We start from the raw sequence: 18,148 nt of genomic DNA, 5'->3' as shown, positions 1-18,148 counted from the left end.
AGGCCTTCAAAAGTTAACATTCAAAAAGAGGGAAAAAAAAAAAAAAAAAAAGTTTAGTCCTGCGTTGGATGTACTTGTTCATGAATAATCGTGTTCTCTTCCTCAGCTACTCATGAATGGGAATGAGCACCGTCTAGTTTGCTCGAGCTGTTCAAGAGCAGTGCTCATTGGTCTAATCTGATGGTTGAAAAATATGGATATCCGAAGGTGTTTACTTCTTTTCTCTTTTTTTTGTATTTTTTATTTTTTATTTTTTATTTTTATTATGAAGTGTCAATCTTGTATTATAAAAGTAAGGTGCATCAAAAACCCACTAGGTAAGGTTGGTTCCACACTAGAAAACTGCCTAATTGATTATATCTCAACCTCGAAATTTATGGATGTGAAAACTAAAAAAGATTTCAAGTCTTAACATAGTTCATCTTGTAACAACATTAGATAGACCATAGATTTTTAAGATTTTCAAATTTATACATTTGATCAATAGTATATTTAAAATTTTAAATTTTATAATTAGGGGAGAAGATTTTCACGAGATTGTGGTGGTTTTTGGAACTCGAAGCAATCTTCAAGCCGGATTTGGAGGTGTGCCTTACTTTGTTTGTTTACTTTGTTTAATATAGACGCCTTATATAAGCCTCATACATTTTTTAAAGGGTATTGTTTTTGTAGAGCCAATGCTCCAAATAATCAAAGTAAAGTGCACCTTTAAATAGTACGAAAAAATATGGTTTCAATACTGGAATTCTTTGTGATAGCCTTAAAATATATTTTCATATTGAATTATAAAATTTAAAGCTCAAAAAATATTGCAGATAGAGTAGATTTATGAAAACTTGAAAACTGACACTCCAAAAATGTGTTACAAGATGCACTATTTCCAAAACTTGAAATCCATTTTTTTTCTCATGTCTGTGCATCTTGATGTCGCGATGATCAATTTGAGGATATTTGGTCATTAAAACAACATTGTCTAGTGGAATTTTTGAGGTGGGCTCTAATTTGGTTGTTCAAATCGGCTCTATATATATACTTTTTCCTTTTTTAAATACTTATTCATTAATATATTTATACGAGCATCCAAATTGACCCTCGATATTTGATTTCTCATACATCATTATTTCCTTGATGAGTTATAATATTCATATCACGGCTAAGTAATCATTTTCTTTTGATAATAGATATATATGATGTGCACCTTTTTTAAACTTTAAATTTTATAGACCAATGCAGAAACTATAAGACTAGAACTGCATCTTTCAGTTGGATTCTTTTAGATTGAATGGCAGCCATACATTCATCTTTTAAAGCTATTCATCTTGTAACATTCCTCCCAAATGACAAATAGTCCTCGGATTGTATAACGTGACGTATGCAATTTCAAGGTAGTAAGTTGTAAGGCAGTTGAGATGAATGTTTCTCCACCAAATTCACATTTGCGGAATGGTTCACATCATCCATACATTGTTTGGTGTAGAATGCAGTTTTACTAATGTATCACAGTTATCAAGATAAGACTAGGCCGGTGGTCCGATTTGTCGGATTATCTATTGGTGCTTTGGCTAGTTTGGTCTAGAATAAAAATTTTGATAAAAAATTAGTCCAAATCAAAGTTTGAATAGTCCACCATCCTATTCCAACAAATTTGATAGGCCAAACAAAGTGGGTAATTTTTTTTAAATATACTGCTATTTTTAAAACTATTATTTATAAATATTTATTAATTTTTATTTTTTTAAATATACTGCTATTTTTAAAACTATTATTTATAAATGTTTATTAATTTTTATAGTTTGGTTAAACCTGTTTAACTGCGGTGAAATTAGTCTTGATCGGACTAAATCCCTCACCAGACCCAAATAGCAATGGTTTGTGTATTAGAACGCACTGTAACCCATTTTCTCAAACAATTATTATTTTTACATATCATTTAATCTTTTGTAATTCTGCTTAGATACTACCTTGTTTTATATATTTTCCTTTTCTCTTTAACCATCCTCTATGTAAAGAAAAAGTTTATCTAGAGTTGAGGCTCTAAACAATCAAATTAGAGCCCACCTCAAAAATCTCATTAGAAGAGGTTGTTTTGATGCCCAAATATCTTCAAATTTATCATCTTGAAATTAAGATGCATGGACATGAGAAAAAAATGGATTTCAAATTTTAGAAATAGTGCATCTTGTAACACATTTTTGAACCGTCAATTTTTAAGATTTTCAAATTGTTTTAGATCTGCTCAATGTACACTATTTTTGACGCTTCAAATTTTATAATTAAAGAAGCTATCACAAAGATTTCAAGTATTGAAATCATATTTCTAGACATTATTTAAAGGTGGGCTTTACTTTGATTGTTTAGAGCCTTGGCTCAATACAAACTGCACCCTCATGTAAAGGGAGAATATCTGGGTGGTCTTGCTAGACTAAACCCAATATTTGTTTCTCGCCCAAAGTATGTCGGTGCTACTTTTTATGTGAAACGCTTAGATCATGTTAACTTATCCTTGATGTCAATTTCCAAAAAAAGAATTATTTAAAGCTTAGAAACAGCTCCAAATCAATTTCTTATCACAAATTTTTTTGTGAACCGCCAAGGACATTGACAACTTTGGACTTAAGCAATTCGTGGATAGAATCAATTGTACTTTTACAATTATTCACAATATTACTACAATAATCATCATAACCATGAGTTTTGAAAACACAAGCAATGCCAATTATTCCAAATCCAATCATGAAATGGGGTGGACCCACTCCCACCCTCAGTCACCCATAGCCACAATAAATTCATTGAAGCCTTAGAATGCATCCATAAATAAAGACTTTCATGCTGCCTTCTAATTTTGCCAATAAGAGGTGCAATTCCAAAGAATGACACATAAAAAAGCTCCACTATAGATTTTAATAAATAGGAAATGCCCCAACTTTTGACTAATAGGTCTTAAAGAAAATTTATTGATTCCTATAAATGCACACCTCATTTAAAGTGTAATTGCATCCACACTAGGTACATTCCGTGAATCGAAACTCGACGAGTCCGACTCAAACATCCGGCCAGTTCCTAATATTTTTATGTTACTTTTTACTTATTGAGCCGCAACGGACTCAGCAGAGTTTATCATACCTGACTCGGGCTCCAGAGCCTAGCGAGTTCATGTCCGAGTCTGCGTCTCAAACCACTTGGTACACGGCTGTAGTAATCTATGGAAATATGTAAAGTCACATGATAGAGCACCATGGTGTGGGTTCATCCACATAACACTGATAGACGATCTGTGGCTCCTTTGGGTACATGGGCATGGGGTCAAAAAAGTGATGCTGATGGATCACAATTTGTTCTTTTGGCTCTGGTGGAGTTGTCTTTGGTGGCTCTTGCTTTACCTTATCTTCTTTTTTCCCAGGGTCTACTTTACCTTGCTCAGATTCAGTTTTCTTTGGGGCTTCTTTAGTTGACTCTGTCTCTGCCTTTTTCAGGGCTTCATTAGCTGGCTCGGGCTCGGCCTTCTTTGTGGGTTCTGGTTGTTTGTTAGATTGTGGCTCTGGCTTCTTTTCTTTGACTGGATTCACTTTAAGAAGGCGAGCTAGCCGAAATTTCTTCTTCAATAAACGTTCAATCCGACCCGAATCGATAGACTCGCCAGAGAATGCTAGTGTATGTTTATCTTTGCCAGTGACTGATATTGTGTCCACACCTACACGATCCGAAAGAAACTAGTGTGAATTCCCCTTCATAAGGCCCCTTGTTTCTTTTTCTTCTTAACTTTCAATAGCACTTTTAATGGAAGAAAAAAGAGCAATACAAGAGAAGCGATAACTATTGGCCAATTGATTGCAGTGCATCTCTAAAGTTGAAGAGGGTTTCCTTGGCTTGGGACAAGCCGAAATTTAAGATTTGGAAAAAAAAATATAATGGAAAACAAAAGCTGGAGAGATCAGTTACTTAAGAAACGAAAGATCAATCAGGACTGAATTTTGAGAAATCTTATGGAATCACAAGCAATAACCCCAGCAGGATTTGTGAGAAACTCACCGCCGGATTTCACGACCTCTGCCATGGCTTCCGCCTGGCACTTTTCGCATTTCATATTCACCCAGATCTCCACCTCTTGCTGCACTCTTACATATTAATCAGCATGTTCTTAACTATATATAACAAATATATTAAGTATGCTCATGTCAACAAACAGTTAAATACCCAAATGATTTCCAATATGAATGGATCTACATATATATACATAATTTCACACAAAAATTTGCATTTGAAATTGGATGCATGCATTTTCTACTTGAAAGGGAGATCAAATTAGTACCAATGATTCAAACCATGAATGAAAATGCAAGGAAATTAAATAAATTCTTTAAAAAGAAATCCATGTAACCGAACCAGACCTTCATGATTGAAGAGAGATTTCTCAGCTGTGTAGCTTGAAGACTGATATGGGGGATCTCTACCTTCTCTAAAGCTCTCTTATGCCGACGAAAATGAACCCCCAACAGAGTTTATAAGTGGTCGCAAATGTAGCCTTTTTATTTTGGTGGTAGTCTTTTGTTCTCGTTTTATTAACTTAAAATAGAGAGAAGACCTTCAATAATAATGTTTCTCTCTCTTCCCATTTTTACTGATAAATGTAAGATCCTAGAGAGAGAACTTTATTGAGCAATTTCAAAACCGCGTCACCCCCTATTCATCTTACCCTGGAGGCTCCTTAGGATTGAAGCCTGTCATCCAAAATCCTAACCGACAAGCTCCATGACAATGTGATAACCAAAAGCTTAAAAAGATAGTAACCACGCACACAGTAAGTACAATGAAAAGAAATGGCACAACTACATATTTAAATTTTCATGGTTCTTCATTGATGTGATTACATCTATAGGTAAAGAAGATCGTTGATGTGATTACATCTATAGGTAAAGAAGATCTGGTTTCACTATTGTAATTCTACAAGACAGCTAAACTCCCCCGAAATTCTCGAGTCCAAGGCTTTCACTACTGTAATTCTACAGGACAGCTAATCGTTAGTTGCCAACAGCTCAAGCGCAATTCGATTCCTACCACTGAACTAATTAAAAAAAAAAAAAAAAAAAAGCACTGAAAATATACATAATACCAAAAAAATAGGAATAGGAAAAATTGTAAAGTATTAATCTTTAGGGTCACTCAAGTATTCACACACACTATGTCACAAGATGTAATCCATGACATAGTTGCAGGTCACCAAAATATCATTTTTAAGTTATGCAATTATAATGTTTTGTGAAAATGGGAGTTTAGTTGTTATGGTAGTTAACTCATAACTTACCCGTTAGTTAACAGTTAGGTAGCACCTTTGCCACTTTTTAAAGACACAGCGCACCCACCAGTGAGTTAGATCCACAAATAGAGACTAGCCCATTGATTGGATTCCTCTTTTATTTCATTGCATTGAGAACTAAATAGAGAACGCTGGAGACAGGGGAGAAAGAGATTATTGATTTTTCTTTCCAAAAAAAGAAAACAAGAGATTATTGATTTTTACAATAAAACATGGCCTTTTTATTATGGAATTGGAGGTAATTAACATTTAATACAAGGGTAATACTTCCTTTTAATTTTAGCTAAAAATTAACTAATGGCCTTCATTAATTTTAACTAAAAATTAACTAATGGCCTTCATATACTTGAAACTCCTTAGTGGGATCACTTCAAACCATTAATTGATTCCATAATTGAAACAACCAGATCTCTCTCTCTCTCTCTCTCTCTCACACACACAGAGCAATATATATTATCTAACGTGTATTATACAGAGAATAACATGCAATGTTAATGCATCAATATTATCAGCCATTCCTCTTCCTGTCAAGCATGAGAATAGCTCGTATCCACCGTCTGCTCTTAGAATATGGATGGTTACGATGGCATGTAACGACTTGTAGTTACATTCCAAATATTTTAAACTCACAAGTAAATGAAAGAAATGTACGATGGAAGAACCAAATCCAATATGCGGAACATCGAATAATGTGCAGTGCACTTGAAAATGCATTTCACTATTGGGAAAGTACTTAATAAGTCACGCCCCAATAATGCATTTCACTATTGGGAAAGTACTTAATAGGTCACGCCCCAAAAATGCATTTCACTATTGGGAAAGTACTTTATAAGTTACTCCCAATAATGCATTTCAGTATTGGGAAAGTACTTAATAACTATTGAGAAAGTACTTAATAGGTCACGCCCCAAAGATGCATTTCACTGTTGGGAAAGTACTCAAATAGGTCACGCCCCAATGATGTATTTCACAATTGGGAAAGTATTTAATAAGTCACTGTTGGGAAAGTACTTAATAGATCACGTTTGGTTTCTCATGCGGTGAATTTTTTCTTATCCATTGGTCTTTGTGTTTTTTTTTTACACCAATTGATCTTGGAAACATAGCTTTTTCTTTAGATCAGGAAGACCTCCCTCTTTCTATCCAATCGCCTACCCCTCAAAAATCAGCTCTATATTGTTTACCATTATAGGCCACAAAAAATGAAGGTCATAATGAGGGTGGCAATGGACCCGATCAGACTTTAGACCCGACGGGTGCGGGTATAGGTTCAACTTTTGGATCCAACGGATCGAGTCTGAATCCAAAACCAGCATCATTTCATATTAAGTGTTTTCATAGTTTTAAGGTTGATATGGAGTCTTCTGTGTTTTATAATCAAGGTGTTTTTATTTGTCACTATTCTCTGGTTGATATAAGCCGTTGATTTATGGAAAAGTGTATTATGCTTCCTAAGGGTTACACTTGAACATACTTGATTAGAAGCATCACCACAGCTTGACTAATTTGGGACGGTCGAGATTTGACAGCACGTTTATGGTTTCTCGCAAAGGGTCTAGCGCTACATAGATAAGCTCTCACATTTACAAATCAAAATCAATGCCCCAAATTGTAATGCACCATGGGGCCGCACCATTGGTGGTTAGCAGCGCAGGTGCCTGTACATACTTCAAAAGAATTTCATCAATTATCATTTAAAAGTAAACTTAAATAAAACCTTATTTACAAAATCATGATGTGGGGATGAATTGGAGCATGGGTTCCTCATCCAATTAAAAGCAAAAAGTTTTCGCAATGGTCAAAAGATCCGGATTGCCTATCCCAAAAACAGTCCGGATTGGTGGACCAACAATTTGGATCAACAATCTGGCTTAGAGAATCAGACAAAAAAAATAAAAACAAAAAATTGAGAAAAATTAAAAATAAAAAAATGATAAGAATAAAAAAAGGTATCGATCGACCATTTCCCACATCTGGTGGGAACCAAACCGGCTCCACCAATTCCTGAAACAACGTTTTTTAAAACCCTTAGAATGTTAGGGTAATTTTCCCTTCCCTCAAAAGACACTTTTTCATATTGGTCCTCTTAAAAAACAATCTCTTCAAAATAAAATTTATTTTGAAGTTCCAATTCCAATTAGATCCGGATCAAATTATATCTTGGATTACGAATCTATTGCTACCCCTGGAACATATTTGGGCCGTCCATTTTTTTCTGAACAATACATATACAAAAATCCTGATCATTTTCTAGAACTCCGATGCAAATCCCATGCAGAAGATCATGATATGGAGCTGGTTTGCTACACATTTCAAAATTTGCTTATATAGTAATGAACATGTAATTTTTTAAGAAAATATTTATCTTTGATACAAAAAAGTCACAATAGTAAATAACTTTTAAATCGGGCAGCATAATTGTGCCATTAACTAGTCTTAAATTTTTTTACAAGAAATTTTTTAATCTTTGTGATACATTTCAAGCTTTAGGATTTGACATCCGAACACTTTAATTAGTGACCCCCTTTTATTAAAGGAAAATGATATTTTAGTTTACCTCCCATCTATAAATATGAAGGATATAGATCTCCCTTAAGGCCTCAATCAAAAGAAAAAGTGTTTTGTGAGTCAGCGGACTCACTAGCCCGCACAATCACAAACGTCCATCTTTAAGATGAATATCCACAACTAAAGATTCCTATCCATTGGGTAGGAAAATATTCTAATAAAAATATTTTAAATTTTTATTTTAATGTATTTCATTTTTTATATCGTGATCATCATAGTGTAGATCATGGATCACTACAAAATTTGGATCCAAAATTGATACAAATAATGGCCGTTCAAAGGAACCCGCGTGAAAATAGTATAAGTCGAGGGACTCATTAAAATCTAGTCCTAATCAATGATGTTTCTTCCTCGCCCTGATTAAGATTTTTTTCCTTATTTCCTTGTCCAGCACGTTACGCACTTGATTAATGCTCTACTTACTTAATTATGCACTCAGATTTATAAACGACAGAGACAAGTACACCAACTGAAACCCACTGCCAAGTGCCAGACAAAAGGTTTAGGCCGGTGTTTTAAACCTCAGATAGGTATACGTGGGGCAAATCGTTCATCAGTGATCCATGTTCGATCACTGGATCGAACGATACAAGGTCAGGTCTGGATTTATTTGCATCGATGATCCAAAAAATTGTTAATAGATAAATAAAAATTAAAGTGAGTTCATAATCCAGGGATATATAGGGGACTCTATGAAAGCATTAAATAAACTTTAGAAAAAGAAAAAAAATATATAAGAGGGGTTTTTGAGGGGCAACTCAGTCACGACCCATACCATCTCCGAATCGGTTCGGTCCTGACCGATTCCCATCCAAAACAACACTTCAAATTGGAAATCTCAAGGTTTTAAAACACTGGTTTAGGCTAAGTAAAACAATGAAGGAAGACGTTAACCTTTGGAATGTTTTTTTGGTTCCATGGCTTTTTCCCTCACCCTTGCAAACCCGTGACAAATGAATTTTGCACGGGTGAAGAAAAAGAACAAGTTCCTCAAATAAAAGAATTTTTTAAAAAAGATAAAAGTTTCATAATAATCTACTAAACAAGTTATTAAGGAGACAAAACCCTAGCTAATTTACCGAGACCATCGGCTCCAATTTAAGAGCATGTTTGATTGGTGGAAGAGGCTGCTGCCAAAGCAACATCTTCCACTTACCCCATAAGCCACAGCCTTCATGGGGTAGCATAGAAAAAGTGCCTTCCCAAGAACAATGTATTATAAAGCTATTTTAAAAGTAGTTGGAAGTAGCGACTTCCAAAACAACAACTCACTTCCAACATAACAGACGCAAAAAGTCCCAGAAGCCACTCTGCACAAAACAAAATGAATTGCTGTATCTTTCTCATTTCATTCTTAGTCTTAATAACATTTAACGACATTCAACATGTGACATTAGCTATAAATCCATGACAATTTTTTAAACTATTAAATTTCGTATATTAATGTTCCAATATGGGGTCCTATAATGTTTTGATGGAACAAGACCTTCCCATCGTTGGATTGGCCGAGAAGATGATCTCCACGGTACAATTGCATATGATAGGGGACCACCCACCAGATGTGCTCCTGAATTTTTTGTAGTCACATAATGGAACAACACGGCTGTGCACCATTCTTTTCATAATCTTTAGACTCAGCAGGAGCATTTTTGGGCTGAAATGGAGCCTTTGGTTTTCCTCTCTCTTGCTTTTTATCTTCTTTTTTATCTTTGGTCCAATTCACAGTGAGTAGTTGTCCACTGTTGTTGCATTTGTTTCCTACTGGTGTTGTTAAACGAACACAATTGATCTTATCTCCACGCACTGTCACCCTTTCTACTTGTTGGCTGCCCTTTTGCACTCCTATTTGATCATGGAAGAACTGTTGCAAATGAGTATTTTGAAATAAATACAGTAAATAACTAGATTGTTTGGTCACTTGGAGAAATTTAGGTAATTGATTCTAAAAAGTAATTATTAGTGTCACACACTTAATGCAAAACCGGACAGGTCAACCCTGCCCTGGCCGGGTTACGTGGAATCGGCCACTGGCATGGCCAGTTTTGGCCGGTTAGGGTTGACCACCCTAAGTTAAAAAAAATTCAAAAAACATTATAAAAAATCCAAATGAATTTTTTTTATTTTATTTGTTATAGGTTTTTTAATGTTTTCTATTGTTTCGAAAAATAATGAGAAGTATTCTTGTCATAAATATTTATTTTTACATTTTTCCATCTTGCTTAGATTATTTTTAAAATTTATATTTCAAAATCCATTTTTCACTACTTTTTTAGTCTCATTTGGCTGCAATTTGTTTAATTAAATTTCAAAATTACTATTCATATATTTTGTTATTTTTTTCTATTTGTTATACTTTTTTTTAACCCTTTTTAGCCGGTTGGGACTTGCCCAGTTAGAGCCCATTACATGTTGGAGATTTGGTTGGTGAAATGGGGGCAGAAAATGGTACGATTTGCAAAAATCGGTCTCGAACTCTTCTTGTTTTCAGACACGTACGAGCGCTATCTCAAGACCCTATTTGCCCCCACTTCGATGTACTATTTGTTGTGTATCAGAAGGGCAATTCGTCTTCAAGATACAGAAAAACATAGGATCTTTTTCTTTGTTCCTAAGCACTATGCACCCGAGCTTGGAACCCATACAATAGACACCTGAGTCTTGATAGTTTAGAGAGAGAGAGATAAAATCTAGTAGAGAGAGAGAGTTAGCCCGTTAGCCCACTGGTTTCCTTGCTGGAATTGCAAATAATAATATCTTGAGAGAGGCTAAAAAATTGTTCTTAGTATGTCAAAAAGCTCACACTCGTATGAATAGGAAGGTCCTTGTCATAGAGCACCAAGAGGTTGCCCATTTAGTGTTGTGGTGGTTATATGCATCACCTAACAGCTACAAGTTGCATGAGTTATATGCACCCCAACAAGTACAAGTTAGGTGAGTTACATGTACTTGAATGCTGTTGTTACAAGCCTCCATCTCATCAACGGCTAGATGACCGTTAGATATTCCACACTCTTCGACAGCTAGCTTACCGACACTCTTCGACGACTAGCTTACGACACTCTTTTATGGTTGGCTTACCGATACTCTTTGACGGCTAGCTTACTGATACTCTTTGAGAGCTAGCTTACCGACACTCTTCGACGGCTAGAAGAGCTTCGGATTCCTTTATGAGCCGGGCTCACAAAAAGATAACGAGCCACAAGCTAGACCCATACACGTGCTCAGGCGAGAGGCACCTTATGCACCGATGCAAGCATGCGAAGTGCATCATCAAGTGCCCTTACGCCTACGCACACGCACATGCACATTGCATGCTTTGCGTGCTTCGTACAAGTGCCTTTTCTTTTTTTTGTACTTAGAGTATATTCCATCGGAATAAGTGCTCTTAAATATGGCTCAACAAACTCTCTCCTCTTCAATGTGGGATTCAAACCCACATCTTTCTCTTTCTATAAAACATTTTAAGAAAGAACAATGAAACTATAATCAAAGTAATTTAGGAAAAAATAATATGCCATAGTGTTGTTTTGAAATACATATAAGTATTTTTCTAACAAAAACTATTAACAATCTCTGCCACTATTTTAAAATAACAAAACAAAACATATGAAACATATTATTTGCATACCATGAATGTACATTTCGATTTGAACTTTCACTTAGAGTGTACATTACAAAGTCCATCAAGTACCGTGGTAGCGTATAACTTTGAATCAGGTTGCTTATTTAACAGATAGGTAGTACAACTCACAAATAATATTTAACTCTGATGTCTTTTAACTGTCAGCACGTTTTGGGCCATGTGCTTATATCTCGATTTCATAAGTGCTCTAGAAATGAGTTTTATCTCATAAGAAGCGGTCTCACTTCCACACTTAAATAGATGTGTCCATCAAGAGTGCCCCTATGTAAAACACCACGACTTATTTATATTCCATAGACAACATTAAGAGCATAGCTCATTCTACTAGTATACGGGTCATCACTAGATTTATCCGCCTATGGATTTCTTTACAATGGGTGCTTATTATATTTTGTTGTCTAATGACCAAACTAACCATATGTACAATTTATTTTTACCACTTTGAACTTAAAAATTTGAGGTTACAAAAGACAAAGTTGGGTTCTCACTGTATATGATTACTTAATGGACCCTAGCCCCATTCGTATTGATGTCTTATTAATGTCATCTCTTGCAAGGCCTTTAATCAAAAGATCAGCCAAATTTCTCTTTGATCTTATATATTCTACACTAATAATTTCATCCCCAATTAACATTTTAATAGAATTATGTATCCTCGCAATATATGTAGATTTCTCATATGGGACTACCATATAACAAATTCTTTTGTCATTCGGCCTCTTTGCCTGCAGAGTCTAAAACAATAATTTCAAACTCCATAGTAGAGCGTGAAATACACATTTGTTTATTTGACGCCCATGATATGTCACCATCCGCTAATGTAAATATCTATCCACCAGTTGATAGTGAATCTTGGACTTCAGTAGTCCAATTAGCATCACTATACCCTTTCAACACTCCGAAATAATCCACATATTTTACGTCATAATTGATAGTTCCTTTCAAGTATCTAAATACTCGAGGTATAACATCCCAATGCTCTTTACTTGTGCAACTTATATATCTACTAAGTTTGCCCATTGCATATGCAATGTCAGGCCTCCTGCTAGTCATTGCATACATCAAACTACCAATTACCTTAGCATATTCAAGTTGAGATATACACCTCTCATCATTTTTCTTTAACTTAATATGAAGATTTATAGGGGTAGAGACTGGCTTACTATCAGTATGCTCAAATTTATTAAGCATTTTCTCAACGTAAAGAGATTGAGTCAAGATTAAGACTTTTTCTTTTCTCACTATTTTGATACCAAGTATTACATCAGCCTCTCATATGTCATTCATATCAAAGTGAGATGCGATGAACTTTTTAGTTTCCTCCACAATTTCTAAATTAGAGTCAAAGATAAGCATGTCATCCACATGTAACCAAATTATGACACAAAGAATTTATTTTCTTACTATACACACATTTATCAGCCTCATTTCTTTTAAAACCATTTGACATCAACACATTATCAAATTTGTTATGCCATTGTTTAGGTGCTTGTTTTAGTCTATAAAGATATTTAATTAATTAACAAACTTTATTCTCATGATCTGACATTACAAACCCTCCAGGTTGTTTCATATAAATTCTCCATCTAAGTCACCATTTAATAAATCAGTTTTTACATCCATTTGATATATGTCATGATGATTAGAATGAGCTATTGCTAAGAGCAATTTAATGGTAGCAATTCTTGCCACAAGGGCATATGTATCAAATAATCAATGCTTTCTTTTTGTTTAAAATGTTTAACAACTAATCTTGCTTTATATTTATTAATAGAACTATCAGAATTCTTTTTTCTTTTAAATAACCATTTGCAACCAATGGGTGTATAACTTGGTAGATATCTACTAATTTCCATGTATTATTAGCTATAATAAAATCTATTTCATTATTAATAGCTTCTCTCCAAAAAATTGCATCTTGAGATGCCAAAGCTTCATATAGGATCTTCCTCCAAATTTGAGACTATAGGTAATGAATTCAAATTTTTATTTTGATTAGTCTCAACAAAATAAATTTAAAGTCAGGTCAAAAAGTTGTAAGATGGATCACCTCTAATCTTTTTACTTTTTCTTGGTTCTATAATTTCATCATCATAATTTTCTATATGATCTTCATCTACATTATGATCATTTTCATGATTATTTTTATTTCACATGCTACTTGATTCATTCACTTCACTTTTACAATTGAGATTTTCAAAAAATTCAGCATCTCGATATTCTAAATTTGTGTTAGAAATTAGATCAAAAAATTTATGAGCTTTACTATTATGATAATATCCGACCCAATTTATTTCTTTTAGGATCTAGAAGTCTAACATATGCAAGACCACCCCAAACTTTAAAAAACTTCGAAGAAGTTTTTTCTATCAAACCAAAGTTGATAAGGTGTCTTTTCATACTTTTTATATGGAATTCTATTCAAAATAAAGCATGCCCTTAATAAAGCTTCACCCCACAAATGCAATGGTAAACGAGAAGTAATAAGTATAGCATTCACCATTTCTACTAAAGTTCTATTTTTCCTTTCCGCTAGACCATTTTGTTGAGGGGTATAAGGAGCATTTACTTGATGAATAATGCTATTATTTTTACAAAATTCATTAAAGTCATTTGATAAATATTCTCCTCCACTATTACTTCTAATGATTTTGATTTTCTTACTAAGTTGATTCTCAACTTTTGCTTTGAAAACTTTAAAATTTTCAAACGCTTCATCTTTATGTCTAAACAAATAAACAAGAAAATATAGGAAAATCATCAATAAATGTAATATAAGTATCTTTCACCTCCTCGAGCTAGAACATTATTTAAATCACATATCACTATGTATAAGTCCTAACAATTCACTATTTCTTTCAATTGAAAGAAATGATTTTCTAGTTATTTTAGCTTGTACACATACTTGACATTTTTTTTTAGTTAATTCATCACAATTGGAAATTAATCCTAATTTAATCAAAGATTTAATTGAAAAATAATTAACGTGTCCTAATCTACCATGCCATACATTACATAAAGTAACAATATAACGAGAAGATTTATTCATTTCATTAACAAGGTCAAATTTAACCATCACATCATAAGAGCATCCTTTGCCATCAAATATGCCCTTTTGTTGGCATTAGACTTTTGGTCCTCAAAATTTTCATTAAAAGGTTTTTTGTTATGTGGAGCATATGGTTTTTGCTTAACAAGGCATACCTTAGAGTAAAAATTAATTGATTCATCTTTTTTTTCTCTAAGTCTATTCTCTTCTTCAATTCGAATAGATATTTGAAGTTGAACCAAATCAAGATCAACTTTCTTGTTTTTTATCGTTTTTTTGTACTCTCTCCAAGATAGGTGTAACTTATGAATTATAGATCCTATTAGGAAATATTCATCAAGGAAATACCACAATATTTAAATTCATTGACTACAAGCAGCAACTCTTACACTTGAGAGAGTTTATGCTTGTTTTCAATAAATTTAAAATCTAAAAAATTAGATATCAGAAATCTTTTGTTACCATACGCTTCTTTGAGGTACTTGCTCTCAAGTAGTTTCCATAAGTCTCGAATTGTTGGAGATTTGGTGGGTAAAATGGGGGAAAAAAAATTGTACAATTTGCAAAAATCGATCTCGAACTCTTCTTGTTTTTGGGCACGCAGGAGCGCTATCTCAATAAGATATTTGCCCCCCTTTAATGTAGTATTTATTGTGCATAAGAAGGGCAATTCGTCCTCTATGCACCCGAGCTTGGAACCCATAATTTAGTATGTCAAAAAGCTCCCACTCTTATTCGTATGGGTAGGAGGCCCTTGTTATAGATCACCAAGAGGCTGCTCCCATTTAATGTTATGGTGGTTACACACTCTGTGACGGCTAGCTGACTGACACTCTTTGAAGGCAAGAAGACCGTCATATTCCTCTATGAGAAGTGCCATTGCACCAACGTACATGCGCATTGCATATTTCGCGTGCTCCGCACATGTGTCCTCTCTCTCCTTTGTACTTAACGTGTATTTATGGGAATGAGTTCTCTTAAATATGACTCAACAAACTCTCTCCGGTTGAATGTGGGACTCAAACCCACATCTTTCTCTCTCCACAAAACATTTAAGGAAAGAACAATAAAATCATAATCAAAATGATTTAAGAAAAAATAATATACCATAGTGTTATTTTGAAATACATATAAGTATTTTCTAAACCAAAAATTCTAACATTACACTGACCAGTTCGTGGTTACTCAGCCAGTTCTGAGCCTGGTTTGTGCAATCGAACACATATATAACATCTGTTATTAAAAAATGATCAGTAATTTTGATTTACTCAGGCAGTTTTGAGCCTGGTTTGTGCAATCGAACACATATATAAGATCTGTTATTAAAAAATGAACAGTAATTTTGATACCTATGTTCCCTGGAGAAAAGGAGAGAAACCCACCGGATGTTTTTGAGACAGTAACAGTGGCGTTTGTTTGGCATTTCTCGCATCTCATGCTAACCTTGACGTGCACCTCTAGCTGCAAAAAAAATCCTGCTCTTAATGTTATGATTTGCATATGTAACTGCTTAAAAAAAAGGGCAATGCATAAAAATCCTATTTTATTATTAAAAAAAGTACTTTTTTAGGATCGATAATTTTGTTTTCTTTTCTATATATCAAATTTAAGTTCAAATTTAGGGAGTTAGACACTTTTCACCATCTTACATAGGTAAAAACTACTAAAAACATTTTAACATAAAAATAACACAAGTACCCCTAATTTTTTAATTCTATAGGGGTATTTTGGTTGTTTTTTTAATTTTTCTTTTATAAGTGTATTATGATGCGAAGTACATATGCCCAAAATTTGAGCATAATCGGATACATAGACAAAAAAATAAAATTAAAATACAATATTCACTAGAAAAATGTGGACACGTAAAGAATAAAATATATCGTACTATTTTTCAACTTTAAAAATAAAAACTATATTTCAGTTACTTTTTTAGAAAGAAAAATAAGCATACATGGATGAGAAGACTATAAAATACACCGTGGTGTATGTTATATGGTATTAGTCAACCATAAGATCATCCATCTCCATCTCAGACAATGGATGGTAGAGATTAACCGTACTAATGCGATTAACCGTACTATTGCTTGTGCATGCTATCAGCAGGGTCTTTCAAACCTTCACATAAAAAAAAAGTTCAAACAAAAAAAAAGCACATATAGCATACTTCCATGAAAGCATATTGTACAGCATACTTCCATGAGAGCATATTGTACACACACTTCCACGACAAACCCAATTTTCAGCCAATCGAAAAATCCCATTTTTTCGATTGGCAATATGCAAATCAAAACAATCTGATACTGTGCCTCGACATAACATCCCACCCTCCATTCCCACAATTAATATGTAAAAAAAAAAAAATCCCAAATGTAAAGTGTTACCTTCATTGTTTTAGGTAATGATGCTCTTGAGAATGGCTTTTGTGATCTCCACTTTTCATATATCTTGAAACATTTATACAGAGGAAATGAGGAGGAAGTTTCCCAGTACCTTCTAACGAAGACGACAAGAAACTGTTTTGCTTAAATCAGAGGGAAGAAATTTTTTAAGACCCAATTTTTTCTTCTTGGTGGGGCCTATAAAATACATTGCAACTTCTACTATATACTTTGAAAGACACAGTGCAACTTCCACTATATACTTAATCAAAAAAAATGAAAAACTTCCACCAGATCAAATGAGGAGGGTTTCTTGTAGAGGCTTCTCTTTCTACTTCATTGTGGTTTGAAAAGATGGGAAAAGTAGAGCCGAAATTTCCATGGAAATAGTAGTCGGTTTTTTTTGGGTGAGTCAATGGGGAGAGTACCCCCTAGATAGGAATTCAGCCTTGATTGCAAATCGTCAGGCGCTAACCAATTAAGTCCGAGCTCTTTTTTTTAAAAAATAGTTGGTTTAGGGTAAAATTTTGCAAAATCATCATGTAACCCTGAATTCGACAAGAAATAACTCAGAATATATGACGACGACGCGTGGTTCATGAATGCACAGAGATGAAAAGATGGGCAGGGAAGTTGATGAGGGGGTGGAATAAAATGAAAAAAAAATGCTAGAAAAAACAATCTTTATAAGTCCAGATAAAGTTAAAAAATTACTAGAAAAATAGTAACAAATGTATAGTTGGGGATATTTTAAAGAATTTAAAATAAAAGGAAAATATAAAAAAAGAATATCTCCAAAAAAAATTTCAAAAAAAAGGACATCTACTTTTTGTAAATCATTTTAAATAATAATCAGAGGAAACTCTAAAAAGGCAACTCCCGAATTTTATTGAAAGACGGAAATACCTCAGCTTAGTAATCTAGAAGACTAAAGTCGTCCTATTAATTGAAGACGAAATTTCCAGGGTAAATTCCAGAAATGAGGAATTTGCCCGCATGGGTGGATAGTATGCATAGGTTTTCCCAAAATAATATATATGCCCATCATTTCTTTCAAAAAGTCTCTTTGCCAGTCTTTTTTTTTTAGTTTTTTTTTAAGTTAAGTTTGGTGGGATTTGGCCCCTAACTTTTTTTTTTTTTATTAAGGAAAGGTTTTTGTAGTTCGTCAACTCTATAGAAGATAGATACTTCCCCCA

At 33.9% G+C, this 18,148-nt stretch overlaps 1 protein-coding gene and 2 long non-coding RNA genes across 3 annotated transcripts; 1 reads left to right on the top strand and 2 right to left on the bottom strand.

The window, feature by feature from the left end:
• The first annotated feature begins 41 nt into the window (after positions 1-41).
• On the top strand, positions 42-1,489 carry LOC148780259 (uncharacterized). The gene is made up of 2 exons (XR_016042275.1): positions 42-207; positions 518-1,489. It is a non-coding gene; the product is annotated as an uncharacterized LOC148780259 (long non-coding RNA).
• Positions 1,490-2,924: 1,435 nt separating this feature from the next.
• On the bottom strand, positions 2,925-4,474 carry LOC18447498 (uncharacterized). The gene is made up of 3 exons (XM_006857595.4): positions 4,389-4,474; positions 4,030-4,108; positions 2,925-3,691 (listed from the first exon to the last, which is right to left on the bottom strand). Exons 1-3 carry the CDS (start codon positions 4,392-4,394, stop codon positions 3,219-3,221), a joined length of 558 nt encoding a protein of 185 aa, XP_006857657.1. The 5' UTR covers positions 4,395-4,474; the 3' UTR covers positions 2,925-3,218.
• Positions 4,475-9,193: 4,719 nt separating this feature from the next.
• Positions 9,194-17,254, bottom strand: LOC105421696 (uncharacterized). The gene is made up of 3 exons (XR_016042274.1): positions 16,956-17,254; positions 15,957-16,035; positions 9,194-9,724 (listed from the first exon to the last, which is right to left on the bottom strand). It is a non-coding gene; the product is annotated as an uncharacterized LOC105421696 (long non-coding RNA).
• Between the last annotated feature and the right edge of the window lie 894 nt (positions 17,255-18,148).

The sequence above is a fragment of the Amborella trichopoda genome, chromosome 10 (assembly GCF_054954075.1).
Source record: "Amborella trichopoda isolate Santa Cruz 75 chromosome 10, AtrichopodaSantaCruz75HAP2 v2.0, whole genome shotgun sequence".
In the NCBI taxonomy this organism is placed as follows: Eukaryota; Viridiplantae; Streptophyta; class Magnoliopsida; order Amborellales; family Amborellaceae; genus Amborella; species Amborella trichopoda.
This window is presented reverse-complemented; position numbering and strand designations above follow the sequence as displayed.

What these genes read in the sequence shown, in the direction of transcription:
- LOC18447498 (XM_006857595.4), bottom strand. An exon ending in AGAGGTCGTGAAATCCGGCG is followed by an intron (nt 3,692 to 4,029) that starts GTGAGTTTCTCA and finishes CGGATCGTGTAG; the next exon opens with GTGTGGACACAATATCAGTC.